The sequence below is a fragment of the Bos indicus genome, chromosome 7, assembly GCF_029378745.1.
Source record: "Bos indicus isolate NIAB-ARS_2022 breed Sahiwal x Tharparkar chromosome 7, NIAB-ARS_B.indTharparkar_mat_pri_1.0, whole genome shotgun sequence".
Lineage (NCBI taxonomy): Eukaryota > Metazoa > Chordata > Mammalia > Artiodactyla > Bovidae > Bos > Bos indicus.
Genome location: NC_091766.1, coordinates 17,573,916 through 17,596,742, shown reverse-complemented (window position 1 = coordinate 17,596,742; position 22,827 = coordinate 17,573,916). Strand labels below are relative to the sequence as shown.

Below are 22,827 nucleotides of genomic sequence, written 5' to 3'. Positions count from 1 at the left end.
CCCATGGACGGAGGAACCTGGTAGGCTGCAGTCCATGGGGCCACGAAGAGTCAGACATGACTGAGCGACTTTACTTTCACTTTTCACTTTCATGCATTGGAGAAGGAAATGGCAACCCACTCCAGTGTTCTTGCCTGGAGAATCCCAGGGATGGGGCAGCCTGGTGGGCTGCCGTCTATGGGATCACACAGAGTCGGACACTACTGAAGCGACTTAGCAACAGCAGCAGCAGCAGCAGCAGCACACGCTAGTAAAGTAATGCTGAAAATTCTCCAAGCCAGTCTTCAGCAATATGTGAACTGTGAACTTCCACAGTGGAAGCTGGTTTTAGGAAAGGCAGAGGAACCAGAGATCAAATTTCCAACATCTGCTGGATCATCAAAAAGCCTCCATAAGTACACTGAAACCAAGCATCACCCAAAGGCCAACAAGTTCTAGGGCAAGACATACCACACAAATTCTCCAGCAACACAGGAACATAGCCCTGAGCTTCAATATACAGGCTGCCCAAAGTCACACCAAACCCACTGACATCTCATAGATCATTACTGGACACTTCATTGCACTCCAGAGAGAAGAAATCCAGCTCCACCCACCAGAACACCGACACAAGCTTCCCTAACCAGAAAACCTTGACAAACCACCTGTCCAACCCCACCCACAGCGAGGAAACTCCACAATAAAGAGAACTCCACAAACTGCCAGAATACAGAAAGGCCATGCCAAACACAGCAATATAAACAAGATGAAAAGGCAGAGAAATACCCAGCAGGTAAAGGAACAGGATAAATGCCCACCAAACCAAACAAAAGAGGAAGAGATAGGGAATCTACCTGATAAAGAATTCCAAATAATGACAGTGAAAATTATCTGAAATCTTGAAAACAAAATGGAATGACAGATAAACAGCCTGGAGACAAGGATTGAGAAGATGCAAGAAAGAAATAAAAAAGAGTCACTATATAATGAATAATGCAATACATGAGATCAAAAACACTCTGGAGGGAACCAACAGTAGAATAATGGAGGCAGAAGATAGGATAAGTGAGGTAGAAGATAGAATGGTAGAAATAAATGAAACAGAGGAAAAAAGAAAAACGAATTAAAAGAAATGAGGACAACCTCAGAGACTTCTGGGACAATGTTAAACGCCCCAACATTTGAATAATAGGAGTCCCAGAAGAAGAAGACAGAAAGAAAGACCATGAGAAAATACTTGAGGAGATAATAGTTGAAAACTTCCCTAAAATGGGGAAGGAAATAATCACCCAAGTCCAAGAAACCCAGAGAGTCCCAAACAGGATAAACCCAAGGCGAAACACCCAAGACACATATTAATCAAATTAACAAAGATCAAACACAAAGAACAAATATTAAAAGCAGCAAGGGAAAAACAACAAATAACACACAAGGGGATTCCCATAAGGATAACAGCTGATCTTTCAATAGAAACTCTTCAGGTCAGGAGGGAATGGCACTGGACATACTTAAGTAATGAAAGAAAATAACCTACAGCCCAGATTACTGTACCCAGCAAGGATCTCATTCAAATATGAAGGAGAAATCAAAAGCTTTACAGACAAGCAAAAGCTGAGAGAATTCAGCACCACCAAACCAGCTGTCCAGCAAATGCTAAAGGATCTTCTCTAGACAGGACACACAGAAAGGGTGTATAAACTTGAACCCAAAACAGTAAAGTAAATGGCAACAGGATCATACTTATCAATAATTACCTTAAATGTAAATGGGTTGAATGCCCCAACCAAAAGACAAAGACTGGCTGAATGGATACAAAAACAAGACCCCTATATATGTTGTCTACAAGAGACCCACCTCGAAACAAGGGACACATACAGACTGAAAGTGAAGGGCTGGAAAAAGATATTCCACACAAATAGAGACCAAAAGAAAGCAGGAGTAGGGATACTCATGTCAGATTAAATAGACTTTAAAACAAAGGCTGTGAAAAGAGACAAAGATGGACACTACATAATGATCAAAGGATCAATCCAAGAAGAAGATATGACAATTATAAATAAATATGCACCCAACATAGGAGCACCACAATATGTAAGACAAATGCTAACAAGTATGAAAGGGTAAATTAACAATAACACAATAATAGTGGGAGACTTTAATACCCTACTCACACTTATGGATAGATCAACTAAACAGAAAATTAACAAGAAACACAAACTTTAAATGACACAATAGACCAGTTAGACCTAATTGATATCTATAGGACAGTTCATCCCCAAACAATGAATTTCACCTTTTTCTCAAGCGCACACTGAACGTTCTCCAGGATAGATCACATCCTGGGCCATAAATCTAGGCTTGGTAAGTTCAAAAGAATTGAAGTCATTCCAAGCATCTTTTCTGACCACAATGCAGTAAGATTAGATCTCAATTACAGGAGAAAAACTATTAAAAATGTCAACATATGGAGGCAAAACAACACGCTGCTGAATAACCAACAAATCACAGAAGAAATCAAAAAAGAAATAAAAATATGCATAGAAACGATGAAAATGAAAACACAACAACCCAAAACCTGTGGGACACTGTAAGAGCAGTGCTAAGGGGAAGGTTCATAGCAATACAGGCATACCTCAAGAAACAAGAAAAAAGTCAAATAAATAACCTAACTCTATTCCTAAAGCAACTAGAAAAGGAAGAAATGAAGAACCCCAGGGTTAGTAGAAGGAAAGAAATCTTAAAACTTAGGGCAGAAATAAATGCAAAAGAAACAAAAGAGACCACAGCAAAAATCAACAAAGCCAAAAGCTGGTTCTTTGAGAAGATAAATAAAATTAACAAACCATTAGCCAGACTCATCAAGAAACAAAGGGAGAAAAATAAAATCAATAAAATTAGAAATGAAAATGGAGAGATCACAACAGACAACACAGAAATACAAAGGATCATAAGAGACTACTATCAGCAACTATATGCCAATAAAATGGACAACTTGGAAGAAATGGACAAATTCTTAGAAAGTACAACTTTCCAAAACTGAACCAGGAAGAAATAGAAAATCTTAACAGACCCTTCACAAGCACGGAAATTGAAACTGTAATCAGAAATCTTCCAGCAAACAAAAGCCCAGGACCAGACGGCTTCCCAGCCATCTACCAAAAATTTAGAGAAGAGCTAACACCTATCCTACTCAAAGTCTTCCAGAAAATTGCAGAGGAAGGTAAACTTCTAAACTCATCCCGTGAGGCCACCATCACCCTAATACCAAAACCAGAAAAAGATGCCACAAAAAGGAAAACCACAGGCCAATATCACTGATGAGTATAGATGCAAAAATCCTTAACAAAATTCTAGCAAACAGAATCCAACAACACATTAAAAAGATCATACATCATGACCAAGTGGGCTTTATTCCAGGGATGCAAGGATTCTTCAATATTTGCAAATCAATCAATGTAATACACCACATTAACAAATTGAAAGGTAAAAACCAGATGATTATCTCAATAGATACAGAGAAAGCCTTTGACAAAATTAAACATCCCTTTATGATAAAAACCCTCCAGAAAGCAGGAATAGAAGGAACATACCTCAACATACTAAAAGCTATATATGGCAAACCCATAGCAAACATTATCCTCAATGGTGAAAAATTGAAAGCATTTCCCCTAAAGTCAGGAACAAGACAAGGGTGCCCACTCTCACCACTACTATTCAACATAGTTTTGGAAGTTTGGGCCACAGCAATCAGAGCAGAAAAAGAAATAAAAGGAATCCAGATTGGAAAAGAAGAAGTAAAACTCTCACTGTTTGTAGATGACATGATCCTCTACATAGAAAGCCCTAAAGACTCCACCAGAAAATTACTAGAGCTAATCAATGAATATAGTAAAGTTGCAGGATATAAAATCAACACACAGAAATCCCTTGCATTCCTATACACTAATAATGAGAAAATAGAGAAATTAAGGAAACAATTTCTTTTACCATTGCAATGAAAAGAATAAAATACTTAGGAATATATCTACCTAAAGAAACAAAAGACCTATATATAGAAAACTTTAAAACACTGGTGAAAGAAATCAAAGAGGACACTAATAGATGGAGAAATATACCATGTTCATGGATCGGAAGAATCAATATAGTGAAAATGAGTATACTACCCAAAGCAGTCTATAGATTCAATGCAATCCCTATCAAGCTACCAACGGTATTCTTCACAGAGCTAGAACAAATAATTTCACAATTTGAATGGAAATACAAAAAACCTCGAATAGCCAAAGCAATCTTGAGAAAGAAGAATGGAACTGGAGGAATCAACCTGCCTGACTTCAGGCTCTACTACAAAGCCACAGTCATTAAGACAGTATGGTACTGGCACAAAGACAGACATATAGATCAATGGAACAAAATAGAAAGCCCAGAGATAAATCCACACACTTATGGACACCTTATCTTAGACAAAGGAGGCAAGAATATACAATGGAGAAAAGACAATCTCTTTAACAAGTGGTGCTGGGAAAACTCATCAACCACTTGTAAAAGAATGAAACTAGAACACTTTCTAACACCATACACAAAAATAAACTCAAAATGGATTAAAGATCTAAATGTAAGACCAGAAACTATAAAACTCCTAGAGGAGAACATAGGCAATCACAGCAGGACCCTCTATGACCCACCTCCCAGAATATTGGAAATAAAAGCAAAAGTAAACAAATGGGGCCTAATTAAAATTAAAAGCTTCTGCACAACAAGGGAAACTATAATCAAGGTGAAAAGACAACCTTCAGAATCGGAGAAAATAATAGCAAACAAAGCATCTGACAAAGAATTAATCTCAAAAATATACAAGCAACTCCTGCAGCTCAATTCCAGAAAAATAAATGACCCAATCACAAAATGGGCCAAAGAACTAAACAGACATTTCTGAAAAGAAGACATACAGATGGCTAACAAACACATGAAAGGATGCTCAGCATCACTCATTACCAGAGAAATGCAAATCAAAACCACAATGAGGTACCATTTCACACCAGTCAGAATGGCTGCTATCCAAAAGTCTACAAGCAATAAATGCTGGAGAGGGTGTGGAGAAAAGGGAACCCTCTTATACTGTTGGTGGGAATGCAAACTAGTACAGCCACTATGGAGAACAGTGTTGAGATTCCTTAAAAAACTGGAAATAGAACTGACATATGACCCAGCAATCCCACTGCTGGGCATACACACCAAGGAAACCAGAATTGAAAGAGACACGTGTACCCCAATGTTCATCGCAGCACTGTTTATAATAGCCAGGACATGGAAGCAACCTAGATGTCCATCAGCAGACGAACGGATAAGAAAGCTGTGGTACATATACACAATGGAGTATTACTCAGCCATTAAAAAGAATATATTTGAATCAGTTCTAATGAGGTGGATGAAACCGGAGCCTATTATACAGAGTGATGCTATGCTAAGTCGCTTCAGTCGTGTCCAACTCTGTGTGACCCCAGAGATGGCAGCACACCAGGCTCCCCCATCCCTGGGATTCTCCAGGCAAGAACACTGGAGTGGGTTGCCATTTCCTTCTCCAATGCATGAAAGTGAAAAGAGAAAGTGAAGTCGCTCAGTCGTGTCCGACTCCTAGCAACCCCATGGACTGCAGCCCACCAGGCTCCTCCATCCATGGGATATTCCAGGCAAGTGTACTGGAATGGGGTGCCATTGCCTTCTCCTACACAGAGTGAAATAAGCCAGAAAGTAAAACACCAATACAGTATACTAATGCATATATATGAAATTTAGAAAGATGGTAACAATAACCCTGTATGCGAGACAGCAAAAGAGACACAGATGTATAGAACAGTCTTTTGGACTCTGTGGGAGAGGGCGAGGGTGGGATGATTTGGGAGAATGGCATTGAAACATGTATATTATCATATGTGAAATGAATCACCAGTCCAGGTTCAATGCATGATACAGGATGCTTGGGGCTGGTGCACTGGGATGACCCAGAGGGATAGGATGGGGAGGGAGGTGGGAGGGGGGGTCAGGATGGGGAACACCCGTGGCAGATTCTTGTAGATATATGGCAAAACCAATACAATATTGTAAAGTAATTAGCCTTCAATTAAAATAAATAAATTTATATTAAAGAAGAATAAAGTTCTGTTTCAAAAAAAAAAAAAAAAAGCTGAGAGAATTCAGCACCACCATACCAGCTCTCCAACAAATACTAAAGGATCTTCTCTAGACAGGAAACACAGAAAGGGTGTATAAACTCGAACCCAAAACAATAAAGTAAATAGACTTGGCATCAAGAGTCCCAAACATCCGAACACAACACTGTAAGTCAACTTTAGTAGCAGTAGTAGTGTTCAGTCACTCAGTCGTGTCCCACTCTTTTCAACCCCACAGGCTGTAATCCGCCAGGCTCCTCAGTCCATGGGACTCCTCACCAGGGAAGAATACTGGAGTGGGTAGCCATTTCCTCCTTCAGGGGGTCTTCCCCACCCAGGGACTGAACCCACATCTCTTGTGTCGCCTGCATTGGCAGGCAGATTCTTTACCACTAGCGCCACCTGGGAAGCTCTTATTTCAATTAAAAACCAACAAAGAAACAAAAAGAACCCCAAACAAGCAAGAAAACAAACCAAAAACTCAAACAACAACAAAAGAATTCCAAACATCAAAATAAAAAATTGTAAGAGGAGGAGGGACTTCCCTGGTGGTACAGTGGTTAAGACTCTGCACTTCCAATGCAGGGGGCATGGGTTCAATCCCTGTCTGGAAACTAAGCTCCCTCCCATATGCCATGCAGCTTGGTCAAAAAACAAAAAGTAAGAGGAACTCCCCATCCTGTGACTGTAGTCTCTTTGGTCTATGGGGCTGGTCACCTCTTTTGCTAATAGGAAGGCTAAAGTACTGCAAAATGGGGAGAAAACTGTTCTGTTAGACAACCTTGAGCATAGGATCAAAGACAATATTGGCTCCTATACAGAGAAGCCTCACCCATCTGAAATGCATATGGAATGGGCAAGTTGGTTGGTAGTTCAGTAAGACCTGCTGATAATGCAAAAAAGAAAAAAAAATGACTTGTGGACAGAGGGAGGGAAGGAGAGAATGGGATGAATGGAGAAAGAGGCATTGACATATATATATATATACATATATATATATGTATATATATATATATATATATATATGCTACATGTGTAAAACAGATAGCTGGTGAGAAGTTGCTGTATAATACAGGGAGCCCAGCTTGGTGCTCTGTGGACCTAGAGGGGAGGGATGGGGCAAGAGGAGGGAGGCTCAAGAAGGAGGGGATATATGCATAATTATGGCCAATTTTGCTTTGTTGTGTGGCAGAAACAGAGCTTCTCTGGTGGCTCAGATGGTAAAGAATCCGCCTGCAATGCAGGAGACCTGGGTTCAGTCCCTGCGTTGAGAAAATCTCCTGGAGGATAGCATGACAACCCACTCCAGTATCACTGCTTGGAGAATCCACATGGACAGAGGAGTCCTGCGGGCTACAGTCATGGGGTCACAAGAGTAGGACATGACTGAGCACTAAAGCACACATGGCAGAAACCAACACCACATTGTAAAGCAACTTTCCTCCAATTAAAAAATTAATTTAAAAAAGTTTAAAAATGTATTAAGTTTCACAAGCTGTTTGTACTCAAATATACTTTCTCAGTTTCAGATCCTCAGCAATTTTATGGAGTGGGAAGTCGAACTGAAAGGGTTCAAGAATAATGTTGCGTTAACTTATGTCTCAGGAAAACATTTTTTTTTTTTTTTGGCCATGCTGCGCGGCGTGTGGAATCTTAGTTCCTTAATCAGGGATCAAACCTGTGCCTCCTACACTGAGAGCACAGAGTCTTAACCACTGGACTGCCAGGGAAGTCTCAGGAAACACTTCTTATGATAACTTGTCAGATTGTCTATAAACAAACCCACTTTTTTTAGACATTGATAAAGTCTTCTTTTCTTCACATGGTATTTTATGCAAGAACACTTCAGGTGTGTTACTAGATGTGACTGATTTTGACAAATCCTATTAGGTCTGTATCAACTATTTACATGTTGTATTCATAGCCTTTTGTCAATCATTGCCTCTTTGTTTAAAAGATGGCCTATTCTGAGCCTTTGGATTGGGACATTCATGTTTTTGAGACAAAAAACCTTGAAAACAGGGATTTCCCTGGTAGTCTAGTGGCTAAGACTCTGCACTCCCAGCGCAGGGGCCTTGGGGCCCATCCCTGGTTAGGGACCTAGATTCCACATGCTGCAACTGAAGTCTTGGCACACCCAAATAAATATATAAATATTAACAAAAGAAACCTTGAAAACAGTCCCAAACAGAAAAATAATGGCTATCAGAAATATGTTTCTTTAAATTATTTTTAACTAGAGGATAATTGATTCACGACGTTCTGTTGATTTCTGCCATACAGCAACACGAATCAGCCCCGTGCGTGCTCAGTTGCTCAGTCTTGTCCGACCCTATGTGACCCTTTGGACTGTAGCCTGCCAGGCTCCTCTGTCCATAGGATTTTTTGACACAAATACTGGAGTGGGTTGCTATTTCCTTCTCCAATATGGTTTGTTTCAGTGTGAGTTACTGTTACTGTATTTGTTTATTGTAAAGGTGGATATTTAGCATTCTGCCCAGTTTTCAAAAAAAGTAAAAAAAAAATTCAAGGGGAAAAAAAACCCTTCATAGCAACATTTAGACTGGTGTTTAACCCAACAACTGGTCACCATAGCCTAGCAAAAATTGACATGTAAACTGAACCACCCCTCAATCTAAATGACTTTGAAGGTGGTTCCATCACAGGCAGGCTTTTCACATTGCCCTGTTCTCCTTTCTTATTTGGACACCCTCACTGTCTGAAATCAACTCCATGCTATCTTTAGAAATGTGAGATCCTCAAACCATATGTTCACAGCCTCGAACCATAGATGCTGGAAAAAAAAAAAAAAATCAAACAACAACAAAAAACCACCCAATGCATTAAAGAAACGAGGAACTTGAATTCCAAGCCAGAAGGAAGGAGAAATGAATGTGAAAAGAAATGAGAAACTGTCCAAGAAGGAGAGTGATGGGGAGGGGAGTGGCTGGTAGACGTCAGCTGGGACACCTAGTGAGTAAGGAGGATTTTTGAGTGTCCCCTTGACAGGAGCCTCTGGCAATCAGGGACTGGAGGGAGTAGGGATGGGCTGTGAGTCAATTTCCCCTCACATTCCTGGAGTTAAGGGGGTGGGGAATTCCAGAACCTGAGGTCTTAGGGGAAGGGGGCTGTGCAGGGGTGACTTCCAGGTTCAGAGGTGTTTTCCTGTGATGGTCTCACCCAGAGCTTGAGCCTGGATCTCACCTTCAACCATCCTCAAGGGGCCACAGGTGGATAGGCACTTAGGGCCCTTGGGCAGCCAGTGGCCTCACCCTCTGTGGCTGCTGCCTCACTATGTGTTTCTGATGAGGCTGTGACCACAAGAGCCCCTGCACTGCCTCCTCAATCGCTGGCTGATGAGTCAGATCTCTGACTTGGTCCCTCAGGCTCCAGGCGGAAACATCACCCTGACCTGCCTGTGACTGCCCCCTCCCGGCCCAGCCGCCTCACACAATCCCACCAGTCTGCTCAGGCCCATCTACAAAATGGTGACCAGGAGGGTGAGTCTAGAGGCCGGCACACGGGGTGCAGGTGAGACTGGAAATGGAGTGAAAGTGAGCTGAGGAGGAGGGCAAATGCGATGAAGGTCCCAGCAGATGAGGATGGGAGCTCAGGATACAGGCGGGCATGAGGGTGAAAAGGCAGAGAAGGACTGGAGGGTTCTGATGCTGAAGACACAGGTAGAGACGCAGGGGGAGGTGCAAGCAAGAAGCCAGGGAAATACCCAGGTGAGGATGTAGGCAAGGATGCTGGTAAGAAAACACGAAGAGGGACTTCCCTGGTGCTCCAGTGGCTAAGACTCCATGTTCCCAATGCAGGGTTCAATCCCCGGTCAGGGAAGCTCAACTGGTAAAGAATCTACCTGCAGTGCAGGAGACCCTGGTTGGATTCCTGGGTCAAAAGTTTCCCCTAGAGAAGGGATAGACTACCCATTCCACTACTCTTGGGCTTCCCTGGTGGCTCAGATGGTGAAGAATCCGCCTTAAGGAGTGGGCACACTACCTCGTGTGGGGCATGTCCTCTGACCTGTGGGGCGAGAAACCCAAGTGAGTTCCCACCCCCGTGCCTTCCGGAGGCCGCCTCTGGAAGAGGCATACGCACTTCCGGCTAGGAACAGGTGAGGCAGGCACGGGCACTGGAGATGAGGAAGCCGGTGAATGTGAAGGTGAACTGCAGGAGGTAATGAAGTGGGAATCAGGTCAGGTTCCTGTAGGATGGAGCTGAGTGGCAAGTGAGGCAGTGGGGGGGCGGAGGGGGGGGGGTCGAAGCTGCCTCTGTCCCCCTCTCAAAGACCTCCAGACTTCAGGAGACATGTGAAACAGAAGTGAAGCTTTATTGCGTGGACAGTGTGTATGAGAGGGTGTATGTGTGTGGGATCAGTTGGGGCAGCCAAAGACGACCATGTTCTCTGTGAAGTTGGCCAGGTCCTCGCACTGTTTCTGGTTCTCCTCATCTTGACATTCTTCAGCCTCGGGCCACAGCTCCACCCAGGTGTCCTTCCCGATGATGTAGCTGATCCTGAGGGAAGACAGACGGGTCAGGACGGGGTGTGGAGGGTGGGAGGAGGCGGCCTCTGGAAGGCACTGGGGTGGGAACTCACTTGGGTTTCTCGCCCCACAGGTCAGAGGACACGCCCCACACGAGATAGTGTGCCCCCTCCTTCAGTTTAAGGGCTTCCCTGCACTTGATGTGGCTGATGAACTTGCGCTCCTGTTTAACCTGCACCTCGTCCGAGCCTGGAGCAGAGGGAAAGGGAAGCTGAACTGGGGGAGGAGGAGGGGAGGGACTGGGTATGGGGAGGGAGGGGAAGGGAAGCTGAGCTGGGGGAGGGAGAGGGGGAGAGTGGGGAGGGCAAGGGAAGCTGAGTTGGGGGAGGAGAAGGGGAGGGGCTGGGGGAAGGGGGAGGTAGAAAGACAGTAGACACAGGGCTAACCCGATTTGATGATGTTCTCGATCACCATGATGTACTCGTCAAAGTCATCTTCCAGCTTCTTCTGGATAAGTCTGGTCTTGTACACTGTTGAGGGGTGGGGAAGACAGCGGGGCGTCCTGGGCAAGGCTCTCTGTGGGGCGCCCTCACCTGGCTCCTCCCAAGTGATGATCACAGCCAGGCATGCTCATGTCCCTGCTAGCCACCCCCTCACTGCAGTATATCACGCTGGGCTACACTCACAGCCATGCACACAATCAGAGCCCTCCACAACCACCGTCGGAGACATGATGATAGTGACTCCTAAGCACCGTGACCTACAGGTTCCCCACAACATGGCGGTATGCACAACCACATCCATTCCCAACCACCTGTCACACACACACACCCACAAAACCACCCCACTCATGACCATGTCTCCCTGTGTAATCAGAGCCCCTTACAACACACACACACATACACCAGTCACCCACAACCACAGTCACCACACGCAGCCAGGACCACACCCGCCTTCACACTGCCGCTCACACACAAGCACGCATGCATGCACCTTTTCCCGCCTCTCGCCCAGCGCCCCACTCACCATAGTCCACGCCCGGCTCGCAAGCCTTGTCCAGCCGGTCCTCCAGAGTGACCTCCTTCTCCGTGTGGTGCATGAAGCAGTTCTCTGAGGGGTGGGTGGGGGGCGGGGCGGGGGGGACACGGTCTAAGACCCACTTCCTGTTCAGGGCACCCACTACCCAGGGGTACGCCGGTACCCTGGTCTAGCCCTCTTGGGTCAACCCCCCACCCCAAGGGAGCCGGGGTCCAGTGGGTGTGGCCACCCTCCTGGCGCCTGAGCACTTACCCTCTGCACAGCGGCAGGTATCTTTGTGGCAGAGTTTGCTCAGCATTCCGTCCTCTTTATCCGGGTGATAGAAGCGGATACAAGTTTCATCTGCAGCAGAGGTGATGGGGAGGGGTCAGAGGGCTAGGGCCTCCGCCCCAGACACCACACCTGGAGGCTCAGTTATCCAACTCCAGTCGGTCAGACCTCCAGATGCCAGGTCCCCAGCCCTGGGACACCCAGACTCCTAACTCCCAGACCTGGGGATCCCCAGACCCCTAACTCTCAGATCCAGAGACCCCCAGGCCCTTAACTCCCAGACCTGGGGACCCCCAGATCCCTAACTCCCAGACCCAGGGACCACCAGACTCCTAACCCTCAGATTTCCGGGATCCCCAGACTCCTAGCTCTCAGATCCCTGAGGCCCCCAGACCCTTAACCCCCAGATCCCTAACTCCCAGACCCCTAACTCCCACACCTGGGGACCCCAGGCTCCTAACTCCAAGACCTGGGGACCCCCAAACTCTTAACCCTCAGATCCCCAAGACCCCTAGAGTCTAACTCCCAGATCCCAGGTCCTAGGATGGCTGCTCACCCAGGTTGTAATAGGAGTACACCTTGACTGCCCCAGGCTGTATAAGTCCGACATTAAAGTACTGGTGAACTTTGAAGGACAGACAGTCCTCCACTGTGTGTGAGACCTGGGAAGAAGGAGGTTGGTCAGTGTCAGGGCCAACATTGGAGGAAGTCCAGCATGGGGTCCTGGGGGTTGGAAAGTGGTGGAGAAGCTGAGGGATCTAGGTGGGGAAGATGCCAGGGGCGGGGCAGGGGCAGTGGGCAGGAATCTTTGACAAAAGATTAATAAGCAGTTCATCAAATCCATTACCCCACCCCCACCCCACCCCACTAAGGCTAGATTGCACTTCTCAGCATGTTTCAGTTCCTTGTGGCCACGTGATTGAGCTCTGGCCAAGGACTGCTATTTACGTCCTTAAAAACATTCTGTGGTTAACAAGACTGCATTAGACACTTGAAAGTTGCTAAGAGTAGATCTTAAAAAAGTTCTCAACACACACATTATAACTATGTAGGAGGTAGATGTAACTGACCTTATTGTGGTAATTATTTCTCAGTATATAAATACATAAAATCGTTACATTGTGCACATTAAAACTACACAGTGTTATACGTCAATTACGGCTCAATAAAATTGGAAAAATTAGAGAGAAAGAAAAGAGGGAGAAAGGGAGTGAGGGAAGGAGGAAGGAGACAGATATACACATATATGTACTGAGACGTTGTTTAGTCATTAAGTGGCATCCAACTGTTTGCAACCCCATGGACTGTAGCCCGCCAGGCTCTTTTCTGTCCATGGGATTTCCCATGCAAGAATACTGGAGTGGGTTGCTATTTCCTTTCCTTCTTAAGAAAGTGGATTTTTAACCACTGGACCAGCAGGGAAGTCCCTGCCCTTGCTCTCTTTCTCTCTACTATGACTTTTCTCCAAATATATGTGTCATCACATATACACATGTGTATGTATCAATATGGGGCTTCCCAGGTCTCTCCATGGTCAAGAATCCACCTGCCAATGCAAGAGACTCTGGTTTGATCCCTGGGTGGGGAACTAAGATTCCACATGCCGCGGAGCAACTTAGACCGTGTACCGAGCCTGTGCCCTAGAGCCCACACTCAAGCATCAAGAGAAGCCACCACGATGAGAAGCCCGCGCACTGCAATGAAGAGTAGCCCCCACTTGCCGCAACTAGACAAAGCCCATGTGCAGCAAAGAAGACCCAGTTCAGCCAAAAAAAAAAAAAACAAACCCCAAAACCTGCAATGAGATAGCACCCACACATGCCGGAATAGCTATCATCACAAAGAACACAACTAACAAATGTTGGGAAGCTGTGCACTGTTGGTCGGACTGTAAATCGGCATGTGGACTTCTCCAGGTATGGCATGTGGGTTCAGTACTTGTGGCATGCCACAGCCAAGAGCCCATGCACCACAATGAAGACCCAGCTCTGTCATATAACTGAATAAATAGAACACGGGAATAAATAGAACAAGGGAAGAATGGGGAGAAAATAAGAGAAGAGAGAAATGCTGGGGGCTGGGGAACAAGGGAAGCTCTTTCTCTCCATCAAGCACTGCTTTTTTAAAACCACAAGTGGGTTTTTTTTTCCACTCAGTGGTTAAGACTCTGGTGAGAAGAAGCTGGAGGGAACAAGTGAAAAATACAGTTGGGACATGAGTGGTCAGACGGTGCAATGCTTACAGAAGGTGGGTTGGCCTTGTTTTACATGCCCCTGTCCTCCAACACCCAGCAGTCCAGACCTTGTCTCCCTGGCCCCACCTGGGCACGAGGCCAGTGGAGAAGGAAAGGTCAGCCAGGCAGAGGTTCAGGATCCCAATGGAAGCCTTACCTTGTCCAGGTAGATGATGAGTGTGTTCTTGTTGGAGTCTCTGTTCATCTCATACTTAGAGATGTATCTGTCGACACCAGTGCTCAGCTGGGGAAGGATGTGGTTTGTAAAAATCCCTCCTGCATCCCCATTCCCCCTGCCACTCCAGCTTCTTCCAGACCCTGGGCTCCTGCCCATGGATCCCAGCCCCTGAGCCCAAGGCCTTCATACCGTTTTGAGGTCTTCAACATCAGGTGAGAAGCCTGTCATCATGGATATATCCAGGATGGACATAGTGGCATCCTGGTCTCCCAGGTACCTGGATGGGGCAGAGGGAGAGGGGGTTGGTCCCCAAGGTGGGATCAGTGCCCGGACAAGGGGGTCATATCAAAGACTGAGGCCTCTAGTTCCCACATAGGAGCACAGAGGGAGGTTCAAATGTAAGAAACATTCTCCTAAGGGGAATACAGGAAAAGCTACATAATGATCAAGATGATTCATTTTTCAGGTTCTGGAACCCAACTGGCCCGGGTTCAAATCCCAGCTCTCTGTAACATCTGATGGGTTACTTAACCTCTCTGTGCCTCAGTTCTTGGGAATGAACATGGGCAGGTCTCACTTTGTATGTTTCTGTTACCATGGTCTAATTCAACGTCACCAATCCCCCAGCACCATGTTCTGACATCAAGACCACGTTGCTAATCTCACACTGCCATGCAAAGGGAGGTCTTCTTGTCCTGTATTCAGCACAAGACTAGATGCACAATATACTCTCAGAAAGTGTTAAGCATCACAGTTATTATTTTTAAGAAGTCTTGCTAGAGACAGAGGGATGGCCAAGATGAATCCCAGTGAACCATCTCTTACTTGGTACAGATGTCAAGGATCATGGAACCTTTGGCGTCCTGAGGCTTCTTGACTAGAAACACAGAAAACAGAAGGATGGATGGTGGTGGGGAAGCGGGAGGAGTGTAGTTCCTGGGTTCTGATCCAGGAGGGAGGCAGACATAAGAACAGGGTTGGGGGAAGGGTAACAGATAGGGTCTCTACTCCTTTTACCTGTTTCGGGGGCTGGGCGTATGGAAACCCGGAGGTCGAACTTTTTGCAGGAGACTTTGCCTTTGAGCTTGGCATGGTACACGGTCACTACCTGGTGAGGTAGGAGGGGAGATGAGGTGTCAGTCCATTTGACTTGGGAAGGAAAGGGGATACTGGAACAGAGGGGCCTAGAGAAGGTGGTGGGTCAAGAAGGTGTAGGTTCCCATTCCTTACCGACAAGGTGCCTTGTCCTTTCCCTTCAGCTTTTACTGTGAAACGCTCATTTTCCTTAGTCTGCAAGGAGTGGGGAGAGAGATGAGAGAGTATTTGGAACCAAGCCTTCCCCCATTGGTGATTGTCATCGACTCTATCTCCTGCCTCCTAGAAAGTCTGGCTGGCATGGAGGATGAAAGTGATGAGGGTGTGGCCAGGTGACTTTACCTCTTCTGAGCGCAGGAGGCTGGCAGATTCCCAGAGGATACGATGCCTGACCGCAGAGTTGCGGCTGGGCAGTTGGATGGACACATCCAGGTTCAGCTCCTTGTGATCAGGAACATCCTTCTGGTATTGGGCCAAGGCTTGGAACACCATGAAAGTGGCCTGTTACCCATGACAGAGAAAGGGGGTGAATTTGGGTTACTGAGAAAGTGGTTAGAACCACTGAGGGATGAAGAGACTCATATCAGACCTGGGGCATTGAGGCAGTGACCTAGAACCCACCAGAGAGGGTAAGAATATGATTAGGGGCTGGTCGGATACTGAGGACATGTCCTAGAACTCTGAGTGAGACAGGTCAGACAAGAGCTTAGAGACACTGGGAACATGGCTAGAATCCACCAGAGTGTACAGGCATAAGACAGAAAGTCCAGCCACACTGAGAAGGTGCTCTAGACACATCCAGAGGAGAGAGTCTAAGACAAGCATTGGTAGAGGCACTGAGAATGTGTCTAGAACCCACTCATGAAATAAAAGAATGAAATTGGAATCTGGGAACACTGAGCATCTGATCTAGAACCCCAAAGTGACACTGAGAGTGTGATTGAGAACCCACCAGAAAGAAAAGCGGTTAGACTGGAGCCTGAGCTTCTTGGAGTTTGAGGTTACTGAACCCATAGTCTAGAACCCATCAGGGACTAGAATAACTAAAAACCTGGTCTAGAACTCACAATAAGATGTGGTAACACTGGGAGCCTGATGGAACTTAGAATGTGGTCTAGAACCCACTAGTGGGAGACAGAGGCTTGGATAATGGTGTGTGAGGTGTTAGTTGCTCAGTTGTGTCCAACTCTTTGTGACCCTATGGACTGTAGCTCACCAGGCTCCTCTGTCCATGGAATTCTCCAAGCAAGAATACTGGAGTGGGTTGCCATTCCCTTTTCCAGGGGATCTTCCCAACCCAAGGATCTAACCCAGGTCTCCTGCATTTCAGGCAGATACTTTCATCTCTGAGCCACCAGGGAAGCCCCTTGGATAATGCTGTAGAGTCATTAAGAACCTGGTCTAGAACCCACTGATGAGACAGGGTAACACTGGGGGCCTGGTGAAATGAACATGAGCTAGAACCCACCAGTGAGACAGAGTAAGATGGGGCACTGGGAACATGGTCTAGAACCCACAGTGGGAAAGAGAGATTCACACTTGAACCTGGGCCCTGAGAACATGATATAGACACCAAGAGGGAAAAGGAGGCTTGAAACACAGCTCAGGGCATTCAGAATGTAGTCTAGAGTTCACAGATGGGTTTGCAATTAAAAAAAAAAAAAAAAAAGATTCTTGACTTCATTCCAATCATCCTGGCTGATGGAAGAGAAGCACTGCCTCTCTTGGTCTCGGTACTTTCTTCAGAAGACTAATGAGGCCAGAGGAGGCTGGGATGCAGTTACCAGGGCGGGGTATGTGTGGACTACTTGCCTGCGTGGAGCCATAACCACCTCCATAGTATCTCTGTTCGTTGAGCCAGCGCACGACAGGAGGCGTAGTGTCGTAGTCTTTGCGTACCAGCAGAGCCAAGAGGGCGTAGGACGTGGCCTCCACATTGTAGAGCTTCTGGTTGGGTTCCTCCCAGCGGTTCTTTTCTGCAGGGAGAACCCCCCACCCCAAGTGCTCACTGCTCTGTCCATCCTGTAAACAGCTCAGAGAAAACTCAGGAAAAAAAGACTCATAGCCTAGACTGCTCGGTGTTCAGGTGTCCTGGCCCACATTCTAGGTCCTTAATCTGCTGGCTCCTGCCTCATTCTCTTCCTTCATCCACCTTCACTCTTCCATATGAGCTCTGCACTTCAGCCCCACTGTGGGAGATTTCCTAAACTTGAAACACACATTTTTACCTCTGAGCCTTGGCATATTCTGTTCCCTTAACATAGAGTACCTTTTCTCCATCTACTTTGTTAATTCTTACCCACCCCTTTTCTCCATCTACTTTGTTAATTCTTACCCACCCTGCACAATTAGTGGGCACCCCAAGATTGAGTGGAGGTCCCTCTTCCTCCTGTCTCTTAAAGGATCCTGTGCTTCTCCGATCCCAGCACTCTGATACTCTATAGTAATCTATGAACTCATTTCATTCTTCAATTGGAGTGTGAGGCCATAATGGCAAGGGCTGTGCTGTACTCACGGTGGTGTCCCAAGTGCCAAAGAAAGTTATGATGGCAGAGATTGTCACTGAGAACCAAGAGGAGGATAACCTCCTCTCCCTGTGCACACAGTTGGACTACATTTCCCAGAAGACTTTGCAGGTAGATATGGCCACATGACTAAGCTCTGGCCAATGGAATGTGCACAGCAGTGATTGGGCCTCTTCTATGTCTAGTCCCTTGCACAATCTTCCTATTTCCCTTTCAGCTTGAAAAGGCAGGATTCTGAGGCCCCAGAATGGCAGAGCCATGAAAAGATAGAGACCTTGATCCCTGTGTCACTGTATGGAGGAGAGCTGTCCACCAACAACATACTTCTGTCGTGTTAAACCACTTTGGTGTTTATATGATACTTGAGATACCTTATTATCAGTGCGTACAAACATGATACAGTGTCATCACTGGAACCAATGACTAGCAGCCCACTATGTTCTAACCACTGTGCTAAATTCCCCATGGTATTATTTTACTGAATCCTGATTACCTTTGAGATAATTATAATATTACAATATTGTTGCTGTTAGTCACTAAGTGGTATCTGACTCTTTTATAACTCCATGAACTGTAGCCTGCCAGGCTCCTCTGTCCATGGGACTTCCCAGGCAAGAATACTGGAGTGGGTTGCCATTTCCTTCTCCAGCGGATCTTCCTGATCCAAGGATTGCACCCAAGAATCTCCTGGCAGGCAGATTCTTGACCACTGAGCCACTAGGGAAGCCCTAGGTATCATTTAAAGATGAAGAAACTAAGATCCAGAGAGGTTAAGCGACTTGTACAAGGTCAGACAGTGAGAAAGTGGCAGAGTGGGATTTCAATTTAGATCTGTCTGATGTCCATGCTCATGGTCGTAATGACACCTCACTGCTGGGTCATAGCAAGTGCTCAGCATTCAACATGGTTGAATGAATTATGCAGTGAGCCTTCTTGTGTGGTTTACAAGCAGAAATTATTACACCACAAAGCCATTCATCCCAGTTCAGCTTGGAGACGTTCATCCCAGTGCAGCTTAAAACCATGCACCCCAGCTGGAGAGGGCCACCCTCAGTCCCCAGCCAGGGGTCCCTCCGTACTCCTCCAGGCTACCCCTCACCTTTGGCTGTGTTCAGAAATTTGGTGAGGCGGTCACCCTCCAGCTTGCCCAACAAAGCCAGGGCATAGGCAGCAATGGCCACAGTATATGGTCTTCGCAACTCTCTGTAGTGGGTTTCAAGGAAGTCTCCTGCCTTAGCGATGCTGCGGCCCAGGCTCTATGACAAAGAGGATTGGGTACTCTGGTCAGGGGAGCGTTGCTGTTAGACAACTGATGAAGATCACTTTCTGGGACCAGGTGGCTTTTGTCCTTGGGACCTGTTTGCCTTGGATCTATGTTTGAGGGTTTTCCATTGTGAGCTGCTTTGTTGCTGAGTACCTACTATGGGCTGTGTGTGTGTGTGTGTGTGTGTGTGTGTGTGTGGTGCGGTGTGTATGTGTAAATACCAAGTGGTGTGCTGGTGAATATTTAACAACCAGCTCTTCAGTGGAGGCACAGGACTGGGCGGGGGGCCATGGGTGTGGTACTAGTTGTTCATTCGGGCTTTTCTGTAAGATGTTATAGAAAAATCTGAACTTTTGCCAATCCAATAAATTGCCCATTACAATGGCATAAAACCTTCCACCAGGGTCAATTTCAAGTAACCACTGTGATGTCCTTGAACATAGAATGGGGAAGACATACTCCCAACAGGCATTCATGAGCTAGTGTGAGCCAGATTCAGCACACCAGGGAACACTTCTTATTCAGTCATTATCAGCTAGCTCTGACAATGTCCCAGTCATATAGCTGCTCATTTAATCTCATAAAATCTTATGAGGCAGGCATTACTTTCATCATTATCCTACTACACAGATTAAATACTGTGACACAGAAAGATGGGGACCAGGGTAAGACATGATTTGAAATGTTTGATGATTTCCATGGTGTCAATACTATCATGCTTGATTTCAACCCACCAATGTGGCATGGCTGACTGTAGATTTGGGAAGAGAGGAACAGTGGAACAACATGATATAATATTTCCAATATAGAGATACAATAGACATAAATAACCCTGAGAATAATGATAAAAAGTAGCAAAATATTTAGGAAGTGATACATTTTAAGTTTATCACCTGTTTTCAGTGTTTAATCTTTGCAGTGTGAATTTATATGATTTAATTTTTAACAACGTTTGTGTTCAGCAACCAGATTGCAAATTCCTATAAATTTAACAACTGGTTTTCACAAGCTGGGTAGCATCCTATTGATTTAAACACCGTCAGTCTGGCTCCACCGCCTATGCCATACTTTATTTTAATGTTGCTGTATTGTAGAAAATGTTGTGTTGTAGTAGAAACAACCCTTTTGACTGCCTTCCTACATCTATCCTCCTCTGTTGTAAGAACACCTCCTCCCTTTCATTCAAATGGCCACAATGGAAGTAGCCATATTTGCCAACTGAGACCTACTTCCTGGTCTCAGCTGATTGGTTCAGGGATGATCACCTGACCCAGGATGAACCAATCAGAGTCCTTCACTGGGAATCCGACCGTTCTAGCCTTGGTCTGACTATTTCCTCAAGGAAGACAGCCATGTTCTGCCAGGCAGGTTGGGTGGCAGGCAAAGGTGAATTATTGGGCAAGAAAGGATTGGAAGACATGGAGAACATAAAGAACAAAGAATTCTGGCAGAGTCCTTGAAGCTACTTTCATTTTTTTTTTTTTTTTAATTTTTTGGCTGCAATGCATGGCAAGCAGGATCTTAGTTCCCCAACCAGGGATGAACCCATACTCCCTGCAGTGGAAACAAGGAGTCTTAACCGCTGGACTACCAGATTCCTACTTTCATTTTTGAACTCTATAAATTCTTAGATCCCTAAAATAAATTTCCCATTTATTTTTGCACAATCTAGTCACACATATGACAACCAGGACACACACGTGGCCTCTGAGATAACTCAGAGAGTCCTAAAAAGTGCAAAAAATTATTATACCTATTTTACAAATGCACACAATAAGGCCTGACAAAGGCTACATGAGAGTCAAGATTTGAGGTCAATTCTGTCTGACCCCACAGTCCTGGTGCTCTTTTCTACTATAATTTCTCTCAAATCTCCAAGATTGGAACCAGGAAATCCTGGTTTAAAGGTCACCAGCATTAATGGTAGCAGCCCCCTCCACTCCATCTCTTTTCTGGGGTCCTGAGAAGGAAGAAGCAGCTGGCTGAAAGAGAGATCCTGAAGTTCCCCACTAGGGAAACTAAAAGTCAAACAACCCAATCTCAAAACCCCAGAGCAAAGCAGATGGAGTGATTACAGGCTGTCTTTCTAAGGCTGTCTTTCTAAGCTTCTCTCCTTCAGAACCCAAACTAGAGGAATAGGGGACAGCAAAAAGCCTACATTATTAATTCTTTCCCTTCTGGGGTCATGCATGCTCAGTCGTGACTGACTCTTTGTGACCCTATGGGAGACCCTATGCCAGGCTCCTCAGTCCATGAGATTTCCCAGGCAAGAATACTGGAGTGGGTTGCTATTTCCTACTGCAGGGAATCTTCCCAATCCAGGGATCGAACCCACGTCTCTTGCGTCTCCTGTGCACTTCAGGTGGATTCTTACTACTGAGCCACTGGGTGATCCTTTGGGGTCATGGACATGGACCCCTTTAAGAATCCCCTTAAAGATCTCCAGGAAGGATTTTCCTTCCATTTTTAGTTTTGTGTCCTCAGTTTTCTTTAGGGAAGCCATAAGGATATGAAGGGCTTCCCTGGTGGTGCAGATGGTAAGGAATCTGTCTGCAATGCAGGAAACCCAGTTTCAATCCCTGGGTCAGGAAGATCCCCTGGAGAAGGGAATGGCAATCCACTCTGGTATTCTTGCCTGGAGAAATCCATGGACAGAGGAGACTGGAGGGCTATAGTTCATGGGGTCGCAAAGAGTTGGACATGACTGAGTGACTAACACACAGGAATATGAATGTAGGAGTCTCGTGGAAAGCAAGCTGAAGGGGCTTTTTGTTGGGTTTGGCTACAACTTTCTGAAAATGGTAAAGCAGGCAGAAAAGACCCAATCTTTGATTTCTCTGTGCCTCAGTTGTCTCTTCTGTAAACTGGGGGCAATAAGAGTAGCCTATCTCTTGGGCTGTTAAAAGGATTACAGGAATTAAACATATGAGACTCTTGTTTTGTTGTTTAGTCGCTCAGTCGTGTCCAAGTCTTTTGCAACTCCATGGACTGTAGCCTGCCAGGCTCCTCTGTCCATGGACTTTCCCAGGCAAAAATACTGAAGTGGGTTGCCATTTCCTTCTTTAGGGGACCTTCCCGACCCAGGATCAAACCCACATCTCCTGCATTCCAGGCAGATTCTTTACCACTGAGCCACCTGGGATCTTAATTGCCAGGTAAATGTTGGACACTATTATGGCCACTGTGGTGACTGTTAGCGCACTGGGAGCACTGGAAATGGCCTGAAAGCAAATCTCACCTCAGGTGGGTGTGTTTTTGGTGGGGGAGGGCAGGGCGGGGAGGGGAGGGCGGGGACACTTACGTTGACCTGTGCCTCGCAAATGTCTTTAGCCTCGTGCAGCGCGATGAGAACAAAGGCTGTAAGGGACACATCTTTCTCCCTGGTGTCCCTGAAGCCACCCTAGAGGAGAAGCGTGGAAGCAAAGATAGGGTCACCAATGTCTTCACATGTCAACCTACGCCCCCTGTAGGCTCAGTGGATCAAGGCAGGGCTGGGTCTCTCCCAATGTCTCTCCAGAAGGGCCAGGCTCTTTAGTATTCATTCATTCATCTTGCAAATGTGCTGGTGCTGTGGATGAGATGTTGGATGAA

At 45.8% G+C, this 22,827-nt stretch overlaps 1 protein-coding gene across 1 annotated transcript in view; it reads right to left on the bottom strand.

The window, feature by feature from the left end:
- Positions 1–10,460: 10,460 nt before the first annotated feature.
- Positions 10,461–22,827, bottom strand: part of C3 (complement C3) — a 36,032-nt gene continuing 23,665 nt past the window's right edge. The window contains exons 27-41 of the mRNA XM_019964329.2: positions 22,538–22,636; positions 19,072–19,228; positions 17,260–17,423; positions 15,790–15,948; positions 15,583–15,642; positions 15,370–15,460; positions 15,178–15,229; positions 14,542–14,629; positions 14,332–14,418; positions 12,498–12,603; positions 11,924–12,013; positions 11,660–11,743; positions 11,080–11,163; positions 10,747–10,882; positions 10,461–10,664 (exon numbers count right to left, since the gene is read on the bottom strand). Coding sequence (XP_019819888.2) covers positions 10,523–10,664; positions 10,747–10,882; positions 11,080–11,163; positions 11,660–11,743; positions 11,924–12,013; positions 12,498–12,603; positions 14,332–14,418; positions 14,542–14,629; positions 15,178–15,229; positions 15,370–15,460; positions 15,583–15,642; positions 15,790–15,948; positions 17,260–17,423; positions 19,072–19,228; positions 22,538–22,636 — 1,599 coding nt within the window. The 3' untranslated portion in view covers positions 10,461–10,522. The remainder of the gene's footprint in view (positions 10,665–10,746; positions 10,883–11,079; positions 11,164–11,659; positions 11,744–11,923; positions 12,014–12,497; positions 12,604–14,331; positions 14,419–14,541; positions 14,630–15,177; positions 15,230–15,369; positions 15,461–15,582; positions 15,643–15,789; positions 15,949–17,259; positions 17,424–19,071; positions 19,229–22,537; positions 22,637–22,827) is intronic.